At 51.5% G+C, this 23,597-nt stretch overlaps 1 protein-coding gene across 2 annotated transcripts in view; it reads left to right on the top strand.

Moving 5' to 3' along the window:
* The first annotated feature begins 489 nt into the window (after window positions 1-489).
* WT1 (WT1 transcription factor) overlaps window positions 490-23,597 on the top strand; it is a 34,682-nt gene continuing 11,574 nt past the window's right edge. For both annotated transcript variants that reach the window (XM_077783788.2, XM_077783787.2), the window contains exons 1-6: window positions 490-1,250; window positions 5,427-5,549; window positions 5,732-5,834; window positions 11,758-11,835; window positions 20,943-21,045; window positions 22,453-22,603. In XM_077783788.2, coding sequence (XP_077639914.1) covers window positions 860-1,250; window positions 5,427-5,549; window positions 5,732-5,834; window positions 11,758-11,835; window positions 20,943-21,045; window positions 22,453-22,603 — 949 coding nt within the window. In that variant the 5' untranslated portion in view covers window positions 490-859. The remainder of the gene's footprint in view (window positions 1,251-5,426; window positions 5,550-5,731; window positions 5,835-11,757; window positions 11,836-20,942; window positions 21,046-22,452; window positions 22,604-23,597) is intronic.

The following is a 23,597-nucleotide window of genomic DNA, read 5'->3' as shown; positions in this document are numbered from 1 at the left end:
CCTCTCAGAAATGGGGTCCGCCCGGGCCGGGTCGTGTCACTTCCCCTGGTTCCTGCAAGGGCGGAGGCTTCTCCGCGCGGTCCCCTGGGCCTGCGACCTCGCCGCCCTCGGGAATCCCCACGGACATGCACGGAGCTGGCGGGGGAAGTCAGCCAGCACGTACTTACTGGCCACCTGGATCCCTCTAACAAGTCCCGCAAGTCTCTCCTAAAGCGGAGGAACGTTAGGGTGAGATTTAGTGGCGCTTGCACCAGCAGAAGGGTGGGAGTGATGTGTAGGGGAGATATATTCTCCCACAGTCACCTCTCCCCCTCCATCCCCGGCTCTCCCGTGTCTCCCCTCCCCCCGCGCGTCTGGTCCGGCTGGGTTCAGCAGAGCGGGCTGTGGGCAGCCCCTCGGCGGAGGTTGTGTGAATGGAGGATCGGCGTGGCTGACTCCTCCTCCCCTGCAAGCGCCTCTATTTGAGCTTTGCAAAGTTGAGGGTTGAGCAGGCATCCGAGGTGAGGCGTGCGCGGCGGCTGTGCCCCCCTAGCTCGGACAGGCGGACATCCGTACAGACAGACACACGCGCGGACACACAGGCACGCACACCGCACCCTGCCCTGCGCTGCGAGCGGGTGCAAACCCGGAGGCGATCCTGGAGAACAACCTTGCCCTGTCGCTGCTGCCGGCTCCCGCAGGGCTGGACCCGGGGAGCTGCGTCGCGGAGCAAACTTCCCCCAAAGGGCTGAGCTCGCCGGCCTGGTGCCTGCAGCCGGAGCCGGCCTCCGGCTTGGCGGGCAGGGGCCAGGTGTCTTGGAACAAGTGCGGCCCGGGGGGAGACTGGCTGCCCGGCGGCAGGCAAAAGGTCTGCGAGCAGATGGGCTCCGACGTCCGAGACCTCAACGCGCTGCTGCCCTCCGTGCCCTCCCTGCCGGGCAACAGCAACTGCACCATGCCGGTGAGCAGCGCGGCGCAGTGGGCGCCCGTCCTGGACTTTCCCCCGGGGGCCTCCTACGGCTCGCTGGGGCCGCACTCCTTCATCAAGCAGGAGCCGAGCTGGAACGGATCGGACCCGCACGAGGAGCAGTACCTGAGCGCCTTCACCGTCCACTTCTCCGGCCAGTTCACGGGCACGGCCGGGGCTTGCCGCTACGGGCCCTTCGGCGCCCCGCCGCCCAGCCAGCCGCCCTCGGGCCAGGCTCGGATGTTCCCCAACGGGCCCTACCTGCCCAACTGCTTGGAGAGCCAGCAAGCCATCCGCAACCAGGGTAAGGGCCGCGCTGCCGGGCGCCCCGGGCTCGGGGGGCGGCCCCCGGAGGCGCCCGCTCAGCCCGGCAGGGCCGCGCCTGATGTAAACACCGAGGCCGGTCCTTCTCCGCGGCGGCCGGGCCGGGTTAGGCGAGCCAGCCCTGCCGTGCCTCCCTTCCCTCCCTGTGCGGCAGCCGCGTCGCACCCGGGAGCTTTAGGAGCCACGAGTTGCTCGGCCCCCACCCCTCCTGTGGGGCAGCGGATGCAGCGGGCGGCTCTGCCAGGCGGGCTGGAGCCCCCCGGCCCCCTCCCCGGGTTGGAGCAGCCTCTCGCCTTCGCAAAGGTTTGTTCGGGCCGGAGACGACACAAGTCCTGGAATGGAGCTGGAGCCCGTGGCCCGAGACAATTCCCTCTGCATATCTCGGGGGTGATGGGGTGGTGGCGGGGGTGAACCTCCAAACTCCCTCCAGAATCCGAAAAGGGCTGTCCGCACGCTGGTGTTTTCAAGCCCCTTTTCGAACGAACCTCGGGAGGGCTGAGTATTCCCGGGTGGAATGCACAAGCAGGGGCGACTCGGCGTTTCTTGTCTGCATCTCCGCGGCCGGGACCGGCTGCGCCGCAACTCCCTGCGGTCCCCGGTGTTCGCACCGTCCTGAGAGGCTCCCGAGGGTTGAACGGCCGGGCAATGGGTCAGCCGCGTGTGGCGCCGGGTCAGCATCTAAATCCTTTTTCTTCCAGCTCCTGCAGTATAAACATTTGCGGGCGCGAACGGGAGGAAGAAAGGAAAAGGGCCCAGCGTGCGAAGAGATCGCATGAGACATTTCGGGTCTCATTCCCCCTCCTTCAGCTGGCCCCGGAGTGGCGGTGTGCCGGGGTTTGCCCCGCACTGCCCGGCCCCGGGCGAGGCACCGAGGGGAGTCGGGCAGCCGGGGCGCCGCGGCTCGGGGGACGGGGAATCGGCGGAGTGTGCGTGGCCCTGCCGGAGCGGGATGAGTGGCCGGGGTCTCTCTGCTTTTAGGATGGGGTTCCCTGCACCTAGCCCGCAGCTTGGGATTGCTGTGCCCCGCGGGGGCAAACCCACAGAGCGGCTGGGACAGACCGTCCCGGGAAGGGCCCGGGCGATTCGGGCTGCAGGGCGTCGGGCAGAGCAGAGGCCGAGGCCGGCGCCGGCAGACGCGCTCGGTGCTGGCCGCCGAGGTGTGGCCGAGGCCCGGGCGATGCTTGCAGCGAGGGGCAGGGGTTGTTCAGCGCGGACCTCCCCCGGGCAGTGCCGGGTCGTGGTCCCGCTGCTGCCTTCGACCCCCGGCCCCTGCCCCATGGGTTCGCCCGGCGCCGGGCTCCGATGTAGGAAAGAGCAGAGCGGGGCTTCTGGGTCGTGCTGCCGATCCCGGCTGGGAAAATGGGTGGCATCCCTGGAGCTGGGGAGAGGCTCGGCCCTGCCGAGGCCCCGGAGCCGCTGCGTGCCCTGCGAGGTCCCAGCTCCAGCTGCGGGACGGGAGGGGAGCGGCCCGGAACCCGCCGGGACAGGGACTCTGACGGGGACTTTTGAAAGACATGCGAAACGGTTTTAGACATCGGAGGAGATTCCAAATAGCTGGACGGAAATAAGGACAAGAAAGTGGAGAGAAGGACGAGGGAGATAAATTCGAATTAGCGAGGGACAAAATAGCTGCGACTTCGCGCCGTCCTGGCGTCCGGTTTTCCCCACCCCGGGGAGAAACGGAGCCTTTAACGCCCCAACACACGGAGCCCACGCCGGGCTCTCCTCGGGCCCGGCGCTCCGCGGGCCGTGCTCCGCCTGCGGCACCGCAGGCACCGCACAGACCCCGCACACAGCCGCACCTGTGCGGGCCGGGGCCGGCGCACCGAGCCCTCCGCACAGCCCCGGGCATCCCGGCCCGGCAGGAGCCCGGCGACGGCGCCGTGGCGGGAGCAGGGGCCGTGTCCCGGGCCGGGGGGTCCCTTCGGCTCGGGGCTGCCTCCCGCACGTGTAGCCCTGGGGCTCAGCTGTTTTCGGTGGCACGCAGACAGAGGGTTCCTACGGCAAGGGGATACTCGGCAAAGGCGTTTGCTTGCCTTTTTTTTTTTTTTTTTTCTATTTTGTGGATGGATAAAATGTTCTTGCTTTGGCTCTCCTCAAGGTTGAACTCTTTTTTTTTTTTTTTTTTTTTTAGCGGTTCCTCCGACCGTGGGAAAGACGCTACCTTGGCTCTGTGATGACATTTCTGCCAAGTCTGGGATGGGATGGGGTGGGGGGTAGGAAACTAAGGCTTTGAAACCTCTGCCCAATTTTCCTCTTCTTGTTTGCCTGCCTCTTTCATCCAGCTGGGCTCCTCCAACAACTGGATGCCTCCAGCGGGCCCCGTTCTCCAGCAGATGTACAACTTTCAATTATTTTCAGCACATTTTAATCAGGCCTACTTCTGATAACGCCCTAATTAAAGAGACCTCACTATCGGCAGCTCGGTTCAGAACTCAACTTTCTTATCGCATTCCTGAAGCTTTGGGTCAGGCAACACCGGAAAATGCGGCCAAAACCTCGTCCTGCTCCGAGCTGAGTTTTGAAGGTCACCGAAACTCTGTGGCGGGCCAAAAGTAACGTAGAAAGTGTCAGTATTTTCTGAAAGCTAAAAAAGAGACAGACAGAGGGAAACGGGGAAAAGGGAGTAGAAGGTTGAGCCTCTACCCTGAGGGCTGAGGGAGGAGATACGGAGCGAGGAACAGCTGTGGGATGGGAACCCGTTAGGTACCGGCCTGTCAACGCTGCCCGCGTCCCGGCGAAAGGAGCTCTGCTCCTGGGGTCAGGGGGATGTGAGGGACATTTGGCCAGTCCCGCTCCTATGCCAGCCCTGAAGTCTCAGGGCCGACTTAAAATCACAGCGAATGTGAAGGTTTTAAAGTCTTCTGGAATATTTTCATTCCCCCTGTGGCTCCTTCCATTTCTCCCGCTCAGCCGCGCAGGTTAATGAAGTCCTACGGTGTCTCTGGACCCAGCCTGTCAGCAGAGAGAATAAAACGGAGAAGCAATATTCGAATCCCTTTGCTGCCTCTCCATTTTATTCTCTCTGAAGCCCGCTGTGATTACGGATCGTTGGTGAAGCACAGACCTGCCCAGCGCAGAGCACCCGGCACCGAAAGGGAGCTGAGACAGGGGCCCGAAAACAGCCCCGAGTGCTCCCTCTCGAGTGACAAAATCTCTCTCCAGCCACACGCCTCATCCACACGGGTCCGTGAGGGATGCCCATGCTGGAATAAGCGGGTTAAGGGAGAGGACTGTGAAGGAGAAAGTGCTCGTACTCCCTTTGGTTTCTTTTCCCTGTCCGCGTCGGACTTTTTGTTTTGTTTTCTTGAGTTTTTGTTTTGGTTGGATTTTTTTTTTGCTTGGTTTTTTTTTTTTGTTTTTTTTTTTTTTTTCTTTTTTAAGAGTGGTTCTCGGAGGAGCTTAGTTCTCGGAGTAAATGCTGATGAGCCGAGAAGCCGCTGAGATAATATTACTTTGTAATTACTTTTTTAGCTGAAGTTGTTTAGCCAGCTCCAAGTCATTAATGAAAGTTGGCGTCCAAGCACCTGATTTACGATTCTGTGCCGGCCCGGGGTCAGCAGAGGTGGTCTCTTTCCATCTGAATCTGCTCGGTGTAGGAAACAAAATAGGTTGTTTATTATTTTGGAGAGCAATTTTCTCTGAAAGGAGGAGTTTTATTTTTGCGCGCAATATTCCACCTCTTTATCGCAGACTCTTCAGAAAGCCGGTCTTAACAAAATAAAAAAAAGCGCAAGATTAAAGGGTAACTTCTAAATTGGAAGCGCCAGATGAGTACGCTGAGCAGATGGGAATCTTCCACTTTTAATATGAGCAACAATTAATGAAAACATCCGTTTTATTACCGAAGCCGATCTGTTCTCTTTAAACACGAGCGAGACTTCCGACTTTCCACGCCTGGGCGCGGGCTCGGCACGGCTCTCCCCGCACAGAGAGATGTGCGAGCGCCGAGGGGCGGTGGCAGAGGGGACAGAGGGGCTCAGGGAGCCTGGCTCTGCCCTTGTCCCCAGCGTGGGCAGCCTCCCCGCGGGGGGATCGGCGAGCTGCCGCAGACGTGAGGCGCTTGGAGCCCGCGGTGCGCGGCCGTGGCTCCCTCTGGCCGCTGGCAGGGACCCGGCGGAGGCTCCCGCTAACCCCGCTGTGCTCTCTCCGCCAGGTTACAGCACCGTGGCCTTTGACGGCACCCCCAGCTACGGCCACACGCCGTCCCACCCCGCCGCTCAGTTCACCAACCACTCCTTCAAACACGAGGACCCCATCAGCCAGCAGCCCTCCCTAGGTAATTTCTGCCTCCGAAGGGCTCTGTCGGGGGGCTGGCGAGCTGCAGGGACCCGCCCCAAGCCCCCGCAGCCTGGCACAGAGCCGCCCGGTGCTGCAGGACGGGGCCCTGGAGACCCCTTCAAGCGGAGGGGTGGCCGCTCGCCGCAAGGGTTAATTAACTCTTTGCTGCTCTCTCCGCAGGGGACCAGCAGTACTCGGTGCCTCCCCCGGTGTACGGCTGTCACACGCCGACCGACAGCTGCACGGGCAGCCAGGCGCTGCTCCTCCGGACGCCCTACAACAGGTACCTCGGCCGGCAGGGAGCTTTGCTTGCTCGCCTTGTGCGCGGGTTTCTGCTGCGATGCGCTCTCTCCCCCGCATGCCGTTCGAGCAGCTTTTCCTTTATGCAAGAAAACAGATTTATTCTTCCCCTTCTCAAAAAAACAAAACAAAACAAACAAACAAAACCATAAAAAACCAAAACCCCGCAACAAACCAAAAAAAGCCATTAAAGCCAAACCAAGACAAAACACCCCCCCCCCCCCAAAAAAAAAGAAAAGAAAATTCACACGTAAAAACCAAACCACACCAAGGCAAAACTGCCCCAACCCCCCCAACAAACAAACAAGCAGAAAGCCAACAAAAGCAAAGAGACTAACCAAAAAAACCCGAACAAAATGACATCTCCAAACCCCCACAAAACGAAAAAAAGATGCGGCTCCTTCCATCGCGGGCCGCGCTGTGTCTCGGAGGTTTCCCGGCCGGCTCGCCCTCCCGAGCCGGGCTTGGGGCCCGGCAGCGCCGCTCGGCTCCGGCAGAGCATCCCGGCGGGGCCGCGCTCCGGCAGCAGGTGCGGCCGCCTCGGGGAAACGGGAGCCGGGCTCGCCGCGCTCCTTGGGCCTGTCCCGTAGCCCGCCGGTGCAATGAATTTGGGGTTTGCCCTTAACCGCAGCGGGGGGAAGCGCTTGGGGCAGCCCGGTGAGCCCGACGCCTCCTCTCCGGTCCTGGCTCTCGGGGTCCCCGCAGCCCCGGAGCCCTTGCCCGAGGCCGGGAAGGTGTGGGAGTGCCGGCTGGCGAGCAGCAGCCATGGGCACAGCGCGGTACAGGCAACTAAAACTCAGCTCCGTCCAAGGGCTGCGTCTCGCAGGCCAAGAGCAGTTCCGTGGCTCCCAGGAGCGATGGGAACTGGCCTGCATGGTGGCTATTTATTGAAATCGGGGCAATAAACCTATCGGATTTCCTTGCTGGGGGAAAGGTGCGCCTGGAACTTTGCTGCAAGCAACGAAATCTCTTTGCCGAAAGACGGGCCCGTGGCAAGAGCAGCTTCCCGGTTGGCTTTATTTTTTTTTTTCGGTCTGACATGGGGGCTGGGCGTTGGAGTTTTACAGCGTGCTTAGTGAGTAAAAGAAGTTCCCCAAAATTTATTCCTCAACTTTTTGTGAACTTGGAGCCAGTCCCGTATCTTGGAGTTGCTAAGTAACTCTCGCACACAAAACAATGTGCCTCTGCGAAGGAAGCCGCGAGCGGCTCCTCTTGTAGGCTAGTCGTATCACCTCAGATTAATCGACACTGGACGTGAGACAACAAAATTCTGTCACTTCCAGAAGCCACTTCGCTAATGAACGTGAGTTGACGTCAAGGGAAGGAGGGAATGAGGTAATGAAGGAAGGAAAGAAGCCTATCCAGAGAGATTAGCTTGCAGAATAATTGGCGGGGCGAACTCCTGCGCTGAAGAGACAGAGATTGCTCCCCGCGCAGGGAAATCTATAAATATGGTTTGGAGGAGGCTTGGGGAGGGCAGCTCCGAGCGGCCGCGGGCAGCCGCCGCCTTCCCCATTCCCCCCGGGCCCCGGGGCTCGCCCTCGCCCCTCTCCTGGAAGCGGCAGCGCCTGCAGGTGTGAATCCGATAGGAGAATGCTGATAGTGTCGAGAGCTCTCTCTTCCATGTGCCTCCGCTGAGGCAGGGATGAGGACAGAGGTCGCCTTCCTAAGGCGGCCACCTCCCGCCCAGCGCTTGGGGACCCGCACCCGGCGCGGGTGGGCAGCGCTGCGCCACGGGGAGCGATTTCCTCCCGACCTCAGCCTTGATCCTGCCCTGCTCCCTGGGAGGTTTACGGCTCACTCCAGTAAGATAAGGATTTAAGCCTTTAAACCTCTCAGGAGCCAATACTGATGTGTGGGGGTGTAAGCGAGGCAGCGCTTGTTCCACGTCGGGGGCAGCCCCAGCCGTACAAATCCTGCTCCCGCAGCGAGGCCCGCGCAGGTGGCGGAGCTCGGCGCGGCCTCTCCTTGTCCCTTGTTGAACACGTTCAAAACCGCCTGGAAAATATGGTCAGGAAAGCGGATGAGTCGTTGCGGTACAGAAACGGGCGGGACTCATTTGCCACATCGCCAACGCCCTGAAAACAACCGCGCTGTCCTTATCCATTCATCTAGATTTGGCAAAATGGCGATTATTTATGATTTTTTTTTTTCAAGACCGTATTTATTCCGCACCTCCGTCTTGAAGATTTATTTTGTTTTTCGCAGTTCAGGTCAAGTTCGACAGCTCTTGCTTCGTCAGGTGATTGCTCGGCTGCCACATCCGAGTGCCGGAGCAGGCGATCATGCCCACGCCCGCTGCGCGCCCGGTGGCGCGGGGCGCTCCGGGAGCGCTCGGGGGACGGTGCTCAGCCCCGGAATGGGGGATTTGTGGTCCCCACACTGGCTGGGGACAACAGGAGCATCCGTTCGCCTTTAGCAGCGGACAGGGAGGGATTGTGGCGGAGAAGACGAGGTGGGGAATGGGAGATGGTGTTGCCTCTATCCCCGGAGGGGTGCGGCGGCCGGTGTTTCCTTGCACCGCCTCCTCTCTGCGTCTCCCGGGACGCCTGAGTAGCGCTGGTTTGTGGTCCCTCGCCCACTCACCCCAGCCGAAGCTGCGGGTCCGCTCCGCCTTGCAGCGCCTCGGAGGGACGGCCATCCCTCCGGCTCCGCCGCGTCCAGCAGGACCCGAGGGGCGATGCTTCGGCGGGCGGAGGCGGAGGGACAGAGCAGGGGGAGAGGATGCAGTGGGAGTCACCTCCACCCGATGCTCCCGCTTCCCCCTCATCGCCATCTCTCCAGCAGGGTGCGAGGGACTCTTCCGGCTCCCTCCGGAGCCCGGCCCCAGCCCGGGTCGCGAGTGGGCGTGGGCAGGAGGGTCCAGCCCGTTTGCAGTGCGGAGGCACTCGGGGGTCAAGCGCCTCTCCTTCTCTCCCGGCAAAGTCGGGGGAAAAAAAAAAAATGGTTGGAAGATCGTAGTTCTTAGGCTGGGAGCAAAACTGTCTCTGAAATCCCTCGCCCCGGCCACTGCTTGCTCTCTGTTTATGGCCCGGCCCGCTGCCTGTGGCTGGTAGCTGGACACGGGTGACAAACGCGCGCACATCGCAAGCAAGGGTTTGTGGGTCCATTAAAATGGTGATGTGAACTTTTCTACCTCGCGCTGTTAAATGTAGTAAACATGCTCGATGTTGAAAATTTACTGTGAGTCACACTTGCAAAGACTTTAAAAGTGGAGGAGTCTCGGTTCGGATTATAGCTCTTTCTGTGCAGAGGTCAAGAACTCGGTAATACTGCAGTGCAGGCCAAAACAAACTCTATATGATCTACTACTGGTTTCCTTTTAAGTTCCCTTTTTGCTCAGCGTTGACTTCCTTTTATTTCACTCCAACTTACATTAATCCCCGTTGTAGAAATGTCCCCTCCCCCCTTCCTCTCGTTTCTCTTTAAAAGCATCTTTGTAATGAAAATAAGTTATTTTTAGTGTCTTCTTTGTGGCCGCTCGAAGGGCCAAGGATTCAGATTGGAATCAGCGCAGGCAAATCCCTGGAGACCTTGCTTTCCTCCTCATTCAAACCCCATCAAAAGCCGAGATTTTGAGCGGAGTTGTTTGGTTCCATGAGATCATCTCACGGTACCGTCAATAATAAACCACGGCGAGGTGTAAATGGCGCTAGGGACGTCCTGTTCTCCGTCACGTGTCAGATGTGAGATGTTTAATCCGAGACTGTCCGGTGGCCCCCGGGCAAGCGGCGACCGGACGGGCCGTTCTTACCTCCGGGCTTAAGGGGCGCGACGCCCGGCGGTGTCCACCTGCCTCCCGCCCAGAGCCGGTTTAGCCAAAGCTCCGGCAATTCCCTCCGGCTTTTTCGAGGTGAGAACCTCGCAGCTCCGTGGCTCAGCACAGAAATGTCTCCCCTTGGCCGCTGTCGGCTGCAGAGATGGCTCAGACCCCACGTGCAGCCCGTGGCAAGGGGTGCGGGTGCCGCTCCGTGGGCACCCCGGCGCCGGGGCGCGGCTCACTCGGGACGTGCCCGGAGTCCGGAACGCGGCCCGGCTCGGCTCCGCCGCCGCCCGGGTTGCTGTGGGGCCCGGGCCGAGCCGGGCACCTTCTCCCCTCGCACTCAGTCCCCGGCTCCAGCCCCCCGCAGCAGGAGGACAAGGTGGGGCGAGGGCTCAGGGTCTCTCCCCGTTCAGGGACACCAAACGGGGCAGACAGAGCGGGGTGTAGCGCAAATAGCGGAGCTCTGCTCCCATCCCCTCTCGCAGCGCTTCCCAGGACGCGCAGCCTGCCCCAGAGCCACTCCGGGCTCCCTTCGGAGGCTGGAGGCAGCTCGGGCTCCGCCGGGGAGCCGCGGCCGGCGCTGAGGAGCCGGGAGCGGAGCCGGGGAGCGCCTCTGGCCGGGCGGGCGCCCCGAGAGCGGCGGCGGCGCCGGGGCGCCGCGGCTCGGACACTGTCACCCAAGGGCGGCACGGAATACAGTGGCCGCGAGCTGTGACAAGATGAATAAGTGTATTGCTTTATGAAAAAGCAAAGGAGGGGAAAAAGTGGATATTGTGGGGGAGGCTCTTATAAATGAACTGTCAAGGGAAAGAAAGTTAAAGGGAAATCTCCTGCTGTAAATGCATCGGGCGGGCACTTCTAATAAAAATCAGGGTCCTGGAGGAATTAATTACAGCAGCATTACAGGAAGAATTCGTGGAATTGCAAAACGTAGTTGGCACAGACCAGCACGGACTGCTATTGCAAATGGGGAAACTGCAGGAGAGTTTAACAATTCCTGAGCTGATATGCAGGACATTGTAGTAGCATAATAGCACTTCAGACACACTAATGAATAATAGCATCCAGTGATACTGACAAATGATATTACGCATACTTCGAGATTGAAGTCACTTAATTTGTTTTTATATGCAAAAGCTTCCCACTAGATTCTGGCTTTTTTAGGTCGCTTCTACCTGCCACGAAAAAAAAATTAAAAAAAGAAAAAAAAAAAAGAAAAAAATGCCGTCTCCTAGAAACAAAACGATATAAATTCACCGCGTAAATCCAGCGAATTTAGGTGTAATTAATCAGCGGGGAGACTTGCGTTTATTGTGAGCGGCGGTTCCCCGGCATCCATCACCCCGCCCGCCTGAGGGGCGGGGGGCTCGCACCGGGAGCTGCGCTGCGGGGAGAGCCCGGCCCGGGGGAGCCTGCCCGGGCCGCGGCACCTCCTCGGCCCCGCGGGGACCTGTCCTGCCGGGAGAGCGCTCCCGGGGCTCGGCGAGGCTCCGTGCCCGCCTCCCGCCGCCCTCAGCGCCGCCCGCGTCCGCCGCTGCGAGCGGAGAGCGGAGCGGGGAAGCCGCGGCTGCAGCCGGGCTGCCCGCGGTGTGCAGCGGCGGGGAAAGAGCCTGATCCAGCGGCGAGCTTCGTTTATCGCCCAGCCACTCCATTTTTCTCCTGCTTGTCAAGCCCCTCGGTGTAGCAACATCCATCACGAGTTACGATAGCTGTTTCACTCCATTACCCACGTGGTCTCTCACACTCCTGGTTAAAACAGTTAACAGATTTGACTTTTTAAAACAAATAATCCTTTGCGTTACCCCGCCGGGCTGCTTGTATTCGTTTCATTCATTTCAATGTGTCAATATCGGATATTATTTTTCGGGAAGGAAAAAGTTTTATGTTTCTATTTCCAGCTCTGTACAAATCGTCACACTTTCACATTCAAAGTGTCTTTTCCAGCGACAGATTTTCTTTTCTTTTATCTCCTTTTATTTTTAAAAACTCATAATGCATCGAAAAAAATGATTATATAAAATAAATCCACTTTCTACTGTTATATATTTAAAACAAATACCAAAGAAATTGTTGACATTCTGATTTTTTAGTTTTTATTTGATAGCTGCAATTTTAGTCCTAATCCTACATCTTTTCGCAACAGTGACAATTTATACCAGATGACCTCACAGCTTGAATGCATGACGTGGAATCAAATGAACTTGGGATCCACACTGAAAGGGTAAGGAGCTTTGTTTTCTTCTAACCTGTTGCCCTACTGAAGCTGCATTACTGAGCTAACTTTATCTTGGATTTCTTGAATCCGGTCACTTGCACGAAAAACACTCTGTCCGGTCCTGAGAGTGGCTCGTCACCTGGCTGTGGCTTGTTTCTGATGATCCTTGTCCCAGCCTGAGCGGAGGGCCGGGTGCCGGCCGGCCGTGCCCGGCGCTGGGTGTGTCGGGGCTCGGTGGCACCGGGAAGGGCAGGGCAGGGCTGTGCCCGCTCCCGCTGCCCGCGGCCCTCCCGCAGGGGCAGCTGTGGCCGCTTCGCCCTCTGCTCCTTGAGCTGTCTCCCCTTCCCACCATCCCTCTTCCCTTTCCCTGCCTTCGCCGGGCTCCGCGTCCTGTGTCCCGGCCCGGCCGCCTCCCGGCTTCCTTCCTCCCGGCCATTGTCGCCCTCCCACCTGCCGGGAAGAGGCTCCGGCCCGCCTCCCCCGCGGGGCTTCCTGCGGCCGGCCGGGCAGGAAGGCTCCGAGGCGCCGCGGGGCCCCGCCGGGGTGGCGGGCAGCGCTCCGGGGCCGCTGCCTCCATCGCCGCACCCACCCTGCCCGGCGCCGCCCCCGCTTCTGCCGGGGCCGGGGATCCCCGATGCACCCGGGGCCGGAGCATCCTCGCCTCGGCGCATCCGTGAGCGGCAGACGCCTTTTGATTTCAGCCAAGGGAAAGCCACAGGTTGCCTGCTCTGCTCAGAGCGGATAATTCACTGCTCTGAGGAGATAGCTGGCTCTGAAAACTCCTCCACTGAAGGCAGGTATTGCCAGCTTCGAGATGTTCTCAGTGTCCAAGCGTGTGCAATCTCAAGGGAACAGCAGGAGAGGCTGATAAAAGCCTGCACAGATCTGTGCTTTCATGCAGTTGTCCACAGATGTGAAAATCTTGTTCGAGATGGACTTTGTGTACACTGCTGTACTGCGATAAAGGAAAGAAATATTATGGGTCTCCTTGTAGCTCATAAACCAATGGTGTTTGAAGGTTAGAGGGAGCAGTGTAGTAAACTATCTGCATTGAAGTGAGCAAGGGAGCTGAGCCTGAAGAAATCCGTCAAGGAGGTTTTTTCTGGTTAGAGAAGATCCCCAAATCCTACAGTTGTGTACAGTTCTCTGTCTTTGCTGCCTATCCCCTCTTTTTAAAAGACTATTTCCTACTTTTCTTTCCTAAGTTTTTTTGATTTCCTCTTGAAACAGTACCCTTTAAAGATCAGTCATTGCAATATTAGACACTGTTTTGTCTCTTCTGAAGAAAATATCCTGAAAAAATGGAGAAACACATCAACCTTGAGTGAGGTCCAAGTTATTAAAGCAAGGAAGAGGTTATTCTTTGGGGAACTCAGTGAAAAAAAAAAAAAGTTACAATAGAAATATTAAAGGAGTACTGAACAAAATAAATGGCTTCTAACTTGTCCAGGAGTCAGACTGTTAGCAGTGTAAAGTATGTGACCTAGGATGCATGAAAAGGGGGAAAGAATCAAGATGAATGATCTATGGTAAAACAAAGCTGAAAGTTTTGGTATAGGCCAAGATTGTAGAATCTGTGGAAAATCAGTGCTAGACATAGCCTCATCACTGGTAATATGAGCCAAAATAGTTATCTGTCTTTTCTGGCTGAGAGTTACAATACACAGTACCTCCAATCTCAGTTGCCATGAACATTAGGTATTCTTCCCAAGATTTACATCTTTAAAATATATGAACTGTTCATAAGTGATTCCCAGGCGTTTAGTGTTTCAGATGCTTTTCTCAATCTTGTAGTTGTAATTTAAGAATTTTGGAGTCAATCTTCCTGTTGAAATATGGAGCTCCTAGATTCTGTCCAATGATGACAGTCCTGTTTAGCTCCTTGCCTTCAGTTCTCCCCAGCACTTCTTCCTGGCTTCAGTGAGACTTTTGCACATTGTAAGAAGGAAGAAAACGTTGCCAGTAAGTTCTGCAAATAGTTAGAGAACTCTACAGTTATATAAAGCTTATGGGTCACACACTTTATCCTTGACAGCAGACCAGGTCAGTAGCTTGCTTTTCTGGGTTCCTGTTCAGCACAAGTTTAACAGACTGAAATAAAGCTTTTGCAGTGCAATTTAGGTAGAGCTAGCTGGAAGTTTCTGTGCTGGAAGTTTCTAGTCTAGCAGTTTATCTGAGAGCATCCTGGTTCTAGCTCTTGTAAAGAGCCAATATTTGAGTGATCAGCTCCAGAATCCTCTCAACCCAGGTTAAAAGTTTGAAATTGGGAAAATATTGCTGTCAGGTGGCCAAAGCTGTGAAAATCATTCCTGCTGAGCTGCAAGCTTATGAACTTGAGTGGCAGCAGCAGCAAGAGCCTGGCATCTGAACTCTTGAGTGGTTTTATCTGCTCAGGGCCTGCTTCAGCCTGTGGCTTTAAGGCCATGGAAGACTATTTTCCATGAGTGCTTTTTTGTTCACGGATATTTTAATACTGGATGCTGGAACTGAGAGCAAGAAGTTTCTAGGTATCAGTGGAGTTTGGTCTGAGTGCTTTCAGTGGGTGTAAGCATCAGGAATTTGTGGAAGGCACAGCCTGAGAGGAAGGCAGAGGTGGGCAGTGAAAGGTGTGGAACAGAGATCCTGGCCAACCATTGCTGAATGGTGAAGAGAGACATCTGAAGTGAAATGAGGTGCTGTCTTCTGCCAGAGTACAGCACTGTGACAGACTGGCAGGGCAAGGGGAGAGTGTTGCCAAAAGGGAAGCAGATATAAAAGGCTGCGGCCATGAGTTCTGGGGGTTTCTACTCACTGGCAAACCAAAAGGATGTCTGGTGGGCCAAGATGACTTTCCCTCTGCCAAGAGCTGCCCCTCGAGAAGAAGACAACCCACTACTGCTACCATACACTCCAAGTGACCTGAATCTGCGTTTTAGATTTTCACTTGGGTCCTGAATTCCAAATTGATTGCGCTCTGATTGAACTCAAGTTGCTCTTACAACTCATGTGAGGGAAGAGGAATACTTTGTGAGGTTGTGTGTGTTAATTGTGTTTCCTCTTTGTCCAGGCATCCCTCTGTCACCTTCTGAACTTGGGTGGACGAGAGGGAGGGCTGGCTTGTCTGCAAGCTGTCTCACAAACTGGCAACTTCTAGAATCTGAAAGGAAAGCTTAATAGTTAATGCAGTGAACCTCGCTGTGGGACTGGATTTTATCTCCTCAGACTGTTTGCTGATGATTTGTTCCTCGTTTGTGTTATTTTGTTTGGAGCTGCTGGGATCAGATTTATTCCATTGCAGGAAAGTCAGTGGGTCCCAGACATCTCAAAATTAATGTTCCACATTAGTGGACACTTTTGCCATTGGTTTCTCCTTCGTATTTATGTGTTGCTTTTTAATTTGTCCAATATGAAAACCACTGCTTCCTTCCATAGTGGTTCTAGAGGAAGATCTCAGGGCTATAAAGCCCTCCTTTATATTTTGATGAGTTAAGTGTAAAAGTGACATGGAAATAAGTGATACCATGCAGGAAGTGATACAGCATGGTAGACAAGAAGTGTGGCTACATTCCCAACAGCAAGACTCAATGTAGTTTTCTCTTCAGCTGCTTGAATAAAAAGCTTTGATCCATATTTCTAACAGTTGTCTGAAGTCAGGCATAGAACCAGACAACATTTTGGTTTTCCTCTTTTGGTTTTGCTTGGATGTTAAATGCTCAGCATGTTCCATGGAAATTGGTATTTATTGGAAATTGGCTGTTTTCTCAGGCTCACTGTAAGGTATATTAGGTATGATCTCTGTATTAAAACCACATCTGAAACAAGGCAGGGAAAACCTTTCTTGTTTAGGAGTAGTTTGAAAAGGTTTTTCTGTTTAGTTTTGGTGGTATTATTAGTAAAATTTGGAGGTGCAAAACTTGGGTTTCAGCTCTGGGGCGGGGACCAACTCCACAGCTCTGCAATCAGGATGAGCTGGAAATGGGCTATAACCTCCAATCTCTAATATGGAATTTATCCTTTCCCACTGACAGCTGATGGTCTTATTCTGAAGGGAAGAGTTTGGTGAAATCCTGATTCCACTCAGGTCGATGGTAAAAAATCTCAAACCAAAATAAGACTATTGAAGGTCCCCTGAAAGTTTAGAGCCTTCTTTTCATTAGCCAGTTGATTCTCCCATTGAGGACAGCAGAAAGGCTCAAATCTGTGAAATTGCATTTTTAATATTCCTTTGCCTTGGAAAGGCAAATAAAAATGCAGCTTCTTACTCCACTCTCCATAGTAGTCTTAGACAAAAACCAGGCAGAAACAGGGTCTTCTATATAACTAATCAGGATCTTTTTCTGTCTCCATACATATTTTTCCCAGGGTGCTAAGATGGTAAATATTTTAGCAGAGGGAATTAACTCTACTTCTCTTCCTTTATGTTCTGTTATCAACAGGACTAGCCCACACCCTCACTTTGCCTCATTTTTGGCTCTGTTTCTAAACCCTAAAATTCCTGTTCCTGCAGTGAAACACAATTAAATTGAAGCTTAATGTGGTGCCTGTTTTATGTAATCTTGCTTTCTGGCTTTTTTTTTATTCTTCCAAGTCTGAATCTCATGAATCAATGTGTATTCACATTTCATCTGAAATTTTCTAGCTCTCCTCAGTGTGTCCTAAAGCTTCCCTTTTTTGGTTTATGAAATAATAATAAAAAGCTTAACTCTTCAGATTAAGTTGTAGCTGCTTTATACATTGGACAGGCAATTTCAGTTTTACAAAGTAAAAATGGTGTGAGAGAGAAATTGCAGCTTGATTACTTTTTTGAAATATTCAGATTAGAATGTCATCTTTTATGAGTTTTTTTTTATAACCACTTAGATTGATACAACTCTCTAAAGCTGCTCTGTTTTTCATCACACATTCTCATCTGTAAACCCTTCATTTTTATTAATCTCTGTACAATCTGTACAACTCTGAGATTAATCATTTTAAAAGAGCTACTCTGCGAGTGTTAAGGATTTGCTGGGCTAATGGTAAATGCAAGTTCTTCTAAATACTCTACAGCACAGAGGTCTTCCTTTGTGAGTATCAGCCTTTGTTTCCCAGTTATCTAGAATTACATTTTATGGCTGTGTTTCCAGCTCTGGCTGTCTAGATCCAAAGAACAAAATACACTGAGTCCTATTTTCACCAACTAACCCAAGCTCTAAATATTTACAGTCCATTTCTGGCTTTGAGCAGTTCTGATTGAAGTTAAAGGGAGTTGTATATTTACAAATAATGGCAGAGCTGGACTGTGAGGCCAAATCCTTCAGCCCTTGCTCAGCCAAAAATTTTGTTGGATCCTGGCAGGGCAGTTTGCCTGCATCTGGTCGTGCTTAGTATTGAGTCCTTTTAGGACCTGAGGAGGGATCAGTCTAGTGTCTCTCCTAAGTGTGACTCTGGGCCTTAGTGGGGATTTTTTTCTGGCATTTTTTTTCTTCTTTGGTTAATTCAGCTGAGTTTATTAAGCATTGTCTCTTTGCCTACTTTAACACAGAGTGACTGACTAGAAAAGATGAAAGTTAAGGACTGTGCTACCCTCTGGAGATTTCCATTTAGTTAATATACTGCAGGTATAAATTCACCAGTCACTTGTATTCCTCGTGTATGTGGCATTGCATTATCTCTTGCATGCAATAAAGCAGGTGTTTGAGTTTAATAATGGATTTAGATTCGTATCTGTTCTCCTATCCCTGCCTTTATTGTAGCATATAAACTGCAGCCATATGAAACAAGCCAACTGTGCCAACTGTGATGTACACATTGTGGCATAAATCATGGCTAAAGTATGGAGTGAAGAGGCTGGAAGGGAAAGAACTCTATTTCCCCATGGATGCAGAGTGAAGGCTGGACTTCAAGAGAGCAGCCGTGTAGGGAGAGTTTGTGAAAACTCCTCCTTCAGTGTTCCAGGTTCTCACTGACTGGAAGGAATATCCACCTGCTAATTTCTATCTCCCCAAAGGTCAGATTATTCCACAGTGCTCCATAATGAGTAAACAGTGTTTTAACCAAGAAATCTCTCATGATCCATTTTGCTGTCAGCAGCCATATGGCCATGCTGAGTACCAGCCAATGCTGATGGAAATGTGCCCAATGTAAAATAGGAAATAGGGCTCCTGGTTATTAAAGCATCTCTCCTAGGGAGATGGTTTGAGGGATGAGTAGGCTCCTGTTGCACGGTGGGGGTGTAGGGAGGCAGAGATCTCTGAAGCTTGCTCTTGGGGGAAGAGGTTTATTGGAGAATTCAGGGATGCCCAGGCCTCGTGCTCTCAGGCGTAGCACGTGGCTGAGCTTAGGAGGACGGGGGAGGGGAGAGAGAAACGGAGGGTTTAGGAGAGGGGAAGCCCCAGGCAGGGAGGGAGTCCTAGAGGGGAGGAAATCCAAGAGGCCGCATGGCCGCTCAGAGCCCCCTTATCAGGGGCTCCCAGGTGGGCTGGGACAAGGCATGGGCCAATGGGGTTACAGACTCTGTTTTAGGGGCAGGTACAGAGGTGCGGGATGAACCACAATCTCTTGCGGGGTGGGATGGAAGAGTCCATTTCACTCCAGGATTCATCCAAGGGTAGAAGTGACATCCGGCTAGCTAAAATAACAATCGTATCTATCTATCCTCTGCAACAATGGTTAAAGACTTAGAATATTATGGGTCAAGGGGCTCAGAAAGCAGGTTTTGATCTTCATGGCTTTGCAGTTGTATGTGCAGTTTTAGTGAAGTATAGCTAGAAATAAGGGGAGGAAATATGTAAAAGGCTGGTTGCTGAGGAAGGCTTCCTAACTGTTCAACAAAAACTGAGGTGGAGATCTGGAGGATACCTCTCATTCTTACAGCCATTCCTTAGGGCACAGACAGGGTCTTTGTTCTGCCTCTTATTCCCAGGAAGAATTATTTCAGAACTGACTGGTCCTTACAAAAAATATTATCACTGAAAGATAAAAACCATGAGAATTTGGAGGGAAAGTGGGGCTGTGTTTTATGGTATAAGGTTTTACTACATATTGCTGCTTCTCCTTACAAAGTTTCAGTCCTGGGAATTCCTATCAGCCTTTGTGTCTGTTGTTTATTGTGGTGTTTAAGGTTGTTAGGACAGGCGTGAAGGGGAGGTCACACTCAGGGTGACCAGTGCTGAAGTTCACATTTACCCTTGATTTACTGCTGTGCTACAGGTCAGCAACAGCTCCTGCTGCAGAGTTTCCTCCTTATCAGTGGTGGTTCCCATTCCCTTCCATTCCTGTTTCAAAGTGCACTGTGTAATTTGTGATCAACATGGGTATCACCATGGGTTGGGGGATTTCGACACCCCTCTTCCCAGCTTTTTTTTTTTTTTTTTTTTTTTTTTTTTTACATGTACAGACTTGCTACCTTTAAACAGAGAGGAAAATTTTAATTTGATGTTGGTAGGGAATTGTGCTGATCAAATGGTGATAGCAAATGGCAATTTGTTACTTGAATTAGGTTGCAAAAGGCCATCTGTGTGCTCTGAGCAGAGAGGAGACCCTATTTATTTGGGCATAATGCATGTCTACAGTATAGTTTAATCCATTTAAATCAGCTGATCAGATTTAATCCATTTAAATCAGTGTCTTCTTTATCTATTATTACAGATATTTCTACAGAACAGAGATGCTTTCTTGCCACTCCCCATAACTTATTTCATTACGATCACCCTAAAACTGAATTAAAATTGAAATAAGCAGAGCACACCTTCCCAAAAGATGCAGCCTTTGATTTAAACAGGCAGGTGGAGCCAGGATTTGAAGTGAGCACTGTAGAGCAGTGAAGGAGCTGACCTCAGAGAACACCTCAGCCAGGGGCAGCCTGCCAGACGTGCCAGTGGTGAGGGGTGCAGCCCAGCCTGTGCAGGCAGAGCTGCTCAGGCACTGCTCCCCTCCTCTGCAGCCAGGCTCACAAACCCTTTAGGCATGTCCCACATTCCAGCTCCACTGCCTGCTCTGCAAATCACTTAAGAGGTTTAAAACTTCCTTGTAATTCTACTCTGCACATGAACTTTGAGTGAAGGGAAAGGAAGGACCATTGAAATGAGAGTCTGGACCTCAGGGACCCCTTCAAATTGCTATTGCAAGCATTTGGCAAAGACTGGGATAACATCCTACATATCCATCTTTGTCCCTAGCTGTGTGCCCTGGGGTTTTGTTCTGGGCTTTCTAATTTCTGCTGCTGTGCAAAACATGTACACTTACCACTGCCAATGTGTACTTCTACAAGTGATAATGTAACATACTTGCTCAAAAGTTAGACCTAAAATGTGTTTACATGGTTCTGGCATTAGGAAGGCTGCAAACAGGACACACAGAAGTGTCCCAACATTCAGGACAGGAGGAGAACATAGGATTTTGAAGAGCATAATTAGACAAAACATATGGCTGTGGCAACCCCAAAACACACCAAAATTATCAAATTCATAAAACTATTGTGAAAATTTATACCTAGAAGGGATAGGCTATTATTTTTTCTAATTTTATTTTTATAAAGGGTTAATTTGCAGTGTATCCTGCAAGCTGATACATGGGATAAATAGTTTAGACACTGATTTGTAATCTCTGTTTATGAGTACATGACTGCTATTCTTATAAATGTCATCACTTGCTTGGTAGTATCGGGTAATATCTGAGTCATGAGGTGCTGACAAAAATCCACTGCACTTAATGTGAAACTTGAGGCATTTTGCTCATTCCAAAAGATATTAGCAATAGCCAGTCCCACGTTCGACTGATAAATAACGTGAACATGTGCACATGACACCCTTGTGCTGCTATGTGAATTTTTCCCTCTTACCTAAAATCTTTGTGGAAATACATCAGAGTTCAAATCATGGCAATTTCTTTTTTTGTGTTTTTCCTTTTTCCCTGGATGCCTTAATGGATACTAATAGATGTATGTATGGAGTCAGTGCATCGTGCCAGTGGGAGCAGATCCATGTGAATGAAGGCAGAGAAGGTTTCCTTTAGTGAATTTGACTTGATCTTGGATATCATGGCTGTGAAAGCAAACTCTGCATATGTTACCACTGACTTAAGGAAAGAAACCTCTCACATGGAGCTGAGTACTGAAAAATACTTATTTTTTTTGTTATTTCCCTTTTTGCTTACAGACACACAGCGGGATATGAAAATGAGAACCACAGTGCTCCCATGTTGTACAGCTGTGGGGCCCAGTACAGAATACACACCCACGGGGTCTTTAGAGGCATACAAGTGAGTATTGTGGGGCATTCTTCACAGGGAAGCAAAACTGCTGCCTGTTTACAGTGTGCACTCACTACTTCACTGCTGTTTGTAAAGCCATCCTTCATTTGTGGCTTCCCCATGTTGTCAAGAGATGTTTTACACAAGTGTCCTGGCCTCACTGAAGCCATTACACTCTAACATAAGATTTCTTTCTGGCACAGTAATTTAAAACTGCTCATCTCTTCTTCTGAAATATGTCTGCAAGGTAGCATTCCTTTCTGTGCTGACTTACCTTACCAGCTTCTCAGGATGGTCCAAAATGCGTGGGCCAGTTTCCAGCTTCCAACTCCAATCACTCTGGTCACGTGGAGTCTCTGTGGTCATATCTAATATAGCTACATATCTAATCTAGATCTACAGGACTGTATCTAATAACTACATATATGAAAGTGTCAGATGACATTTTGCTTTTATGTGTTTCTGAAACTTTACTGATTCAAATGTATTTCCTTAAAACTAAATATGTGATTGTTTCTTAATAACTAAGTAATTAGTGAATATTTGGGAGGAACTTACCATTCATGGGAGTTCATTTCCTCCCTTTCTGAGACAGTCATATCATTATTAAATACCCCTGTAAAAGATATGCCTTGTTAAAACTGATGGCAAAGTCATTACAGAGCATCGGTCTCTTCTGTCTTGCTCTGTGTTGTCAACTTACATCTGTGCTTTTAGATAGCATCTTTTCTCCTTTTCTTTTTCTGTGTAGTTTAGCAAGTCATTATTCAGTGTCAAGCTCTCAGAAACAGGGTCCTGAGCTGGTTTTTGCTGGGTGAATAAAAGTAAATGGTTGACTTTGTTTAAGGAAGTTCATTATCCCAGAAGGAGGAGATCGTCTTTGATGGAACATTGTGACAGTGGCCAAAATGCATTAAGGCTGAACTATTCACCAGCTCCACCTAGACAGTTGTTTTTGTTTTGTTGTTAATCAGTTTGTGTTAATCCAAGACATCCATTTCCTTGTCCTGTAGCTTTATATGAGTATTTAAAATAAAAGTGACAATACTCCTCTGGCTCATGCTCTTTCCTCTCACCTTGGTATAAACTTAAAACTATTTTCTGTGGCAATGGGATTTCTGCCATTGTGTGGTTATACATGAGGTCAGTGTGGGCCATTCAGTCTCTCATACAAACACTGGTGAGAGAATTCACTAAGCAGAGCTCACCGTTCTTCACCTTTGGATAATTTTAACGCTCTGCAAAGAACCGATTAAGGCACACTAAGGTTGTTGCTGTAGAATGAAGCAAAATTCCCTGTTTGCAGTACGATCTATCCAAATATCTCTTTGTGCTGAGGAGGTGCTGAGTGACCAGAGTGTGTGAAGCCAAAGCTGAGGGCACCCAGGTGGCCTCAGCAGGTCTCTGTCTCTGCAGGATGTCCGGCGCGTGCCCGGGGTGGCTCCCACCATCGTGCGGTCGGCGAGCGAGACGAACGAGAAGCGTCCCTTCATGTGTGCCTATCCTGGCTGCAACAAGAGATACTTCAAGCTGTCCCACTTGCAGATGCACAGCAGAAAGCACACTGGTGGGTATAAATCATGGCACAGCAGAGTGGGCAGGGTGGGGGTTGAGGAGGCACAAGGGGCAAGAAATGCTCTGCCAGGTCAGGGAGCGTGAGAATCCATCAGATGAGTGAGCGTGTGCTCTGTCACCTGGCACCCCCTCTTTGTCACCTGGCACCCCCTCTTTGTCATCTGGAACCCCTTCTTTGTCACCTGGCACCCCCTCTTTGTCACCTGGCAACCCCTCTTTTGGAGCTGAAGGCTCTCTGGATCTAGCTGAGAAAAACACACAGCAAGCAAATCACCTCCCTCCCTCTCTTACTGTTACAGGGCTGTGAGTTATTTTCTCTTTTATTTTTTTTTTCTTCTTTCCCCCCTCCTTTGAGACCATTGAATCTCACTCCAAATCTCATCTAATGTTAATTATGAAGACGTTTCCTCTGCAGGAGGAGCCTAGACATTCAGCATCCTCTAGTTGTCCTGTGTAAACCCTTTCTGGTTTGGGGTGTAGGCAGGGATGGGCAGATAGGTTCCCTGCTATGGGACCTTTCCATGAAGAATTGAGCCTGAAGCCAGTCATTTGTGGCCTAATGTCAATATTCTCTCTGAATTCAGGAAATAAGGCCTCAAAGTGTGGAAATCAAATACTCTGCTGCACCTTGCCAAAGAGTAGACACACTTATTTCCCCTGTTGGGAGATTGATAGTGTTGGATGTGTAAAATTATGATATATCTTTAGATAGATCCTTAGGGGTTTTCAATATCTTTTTTTGATTGCCTGTGATATTCTTATTTGAAAGTTCTTTCTGTGCTTACCTAGAAGTCTGTGTATGTAATCTGTAAATATGGATGTTCAATTAACCATTGATGTGATGGAAGACCAAAGGGATGAAAGAGAGCAGGAAGGCAGCCCATGCTGGGTGACCTAGCAGATTGTCTAACATCTCATAAAAGATAGTTGCAACCTTCTCCTTTTGGAGACCATTCAGTCAGTTAATTGTGTAAACTGTGAGAAGT

The sequence above is a fragment of the Lonchura striata genome, chromosome 5, assembly GCF_050655825.1.
Source record: "Lonchura striata isolate lonStrDom1 chromosome 5, ASM5065582v1, whole genome shotgun sequence".
Lineage (NCBI taxonomy): Eukaryota > Metazoa > Chordata > Aves > Passeriformes > Estrildidae > Lonchura > Lonchura striata.
The sequence above is the reverse complement of the archived record's forward strand: the minus strand, read 5'-3'. Positions and strand labels throughout refer to the sequence as shown.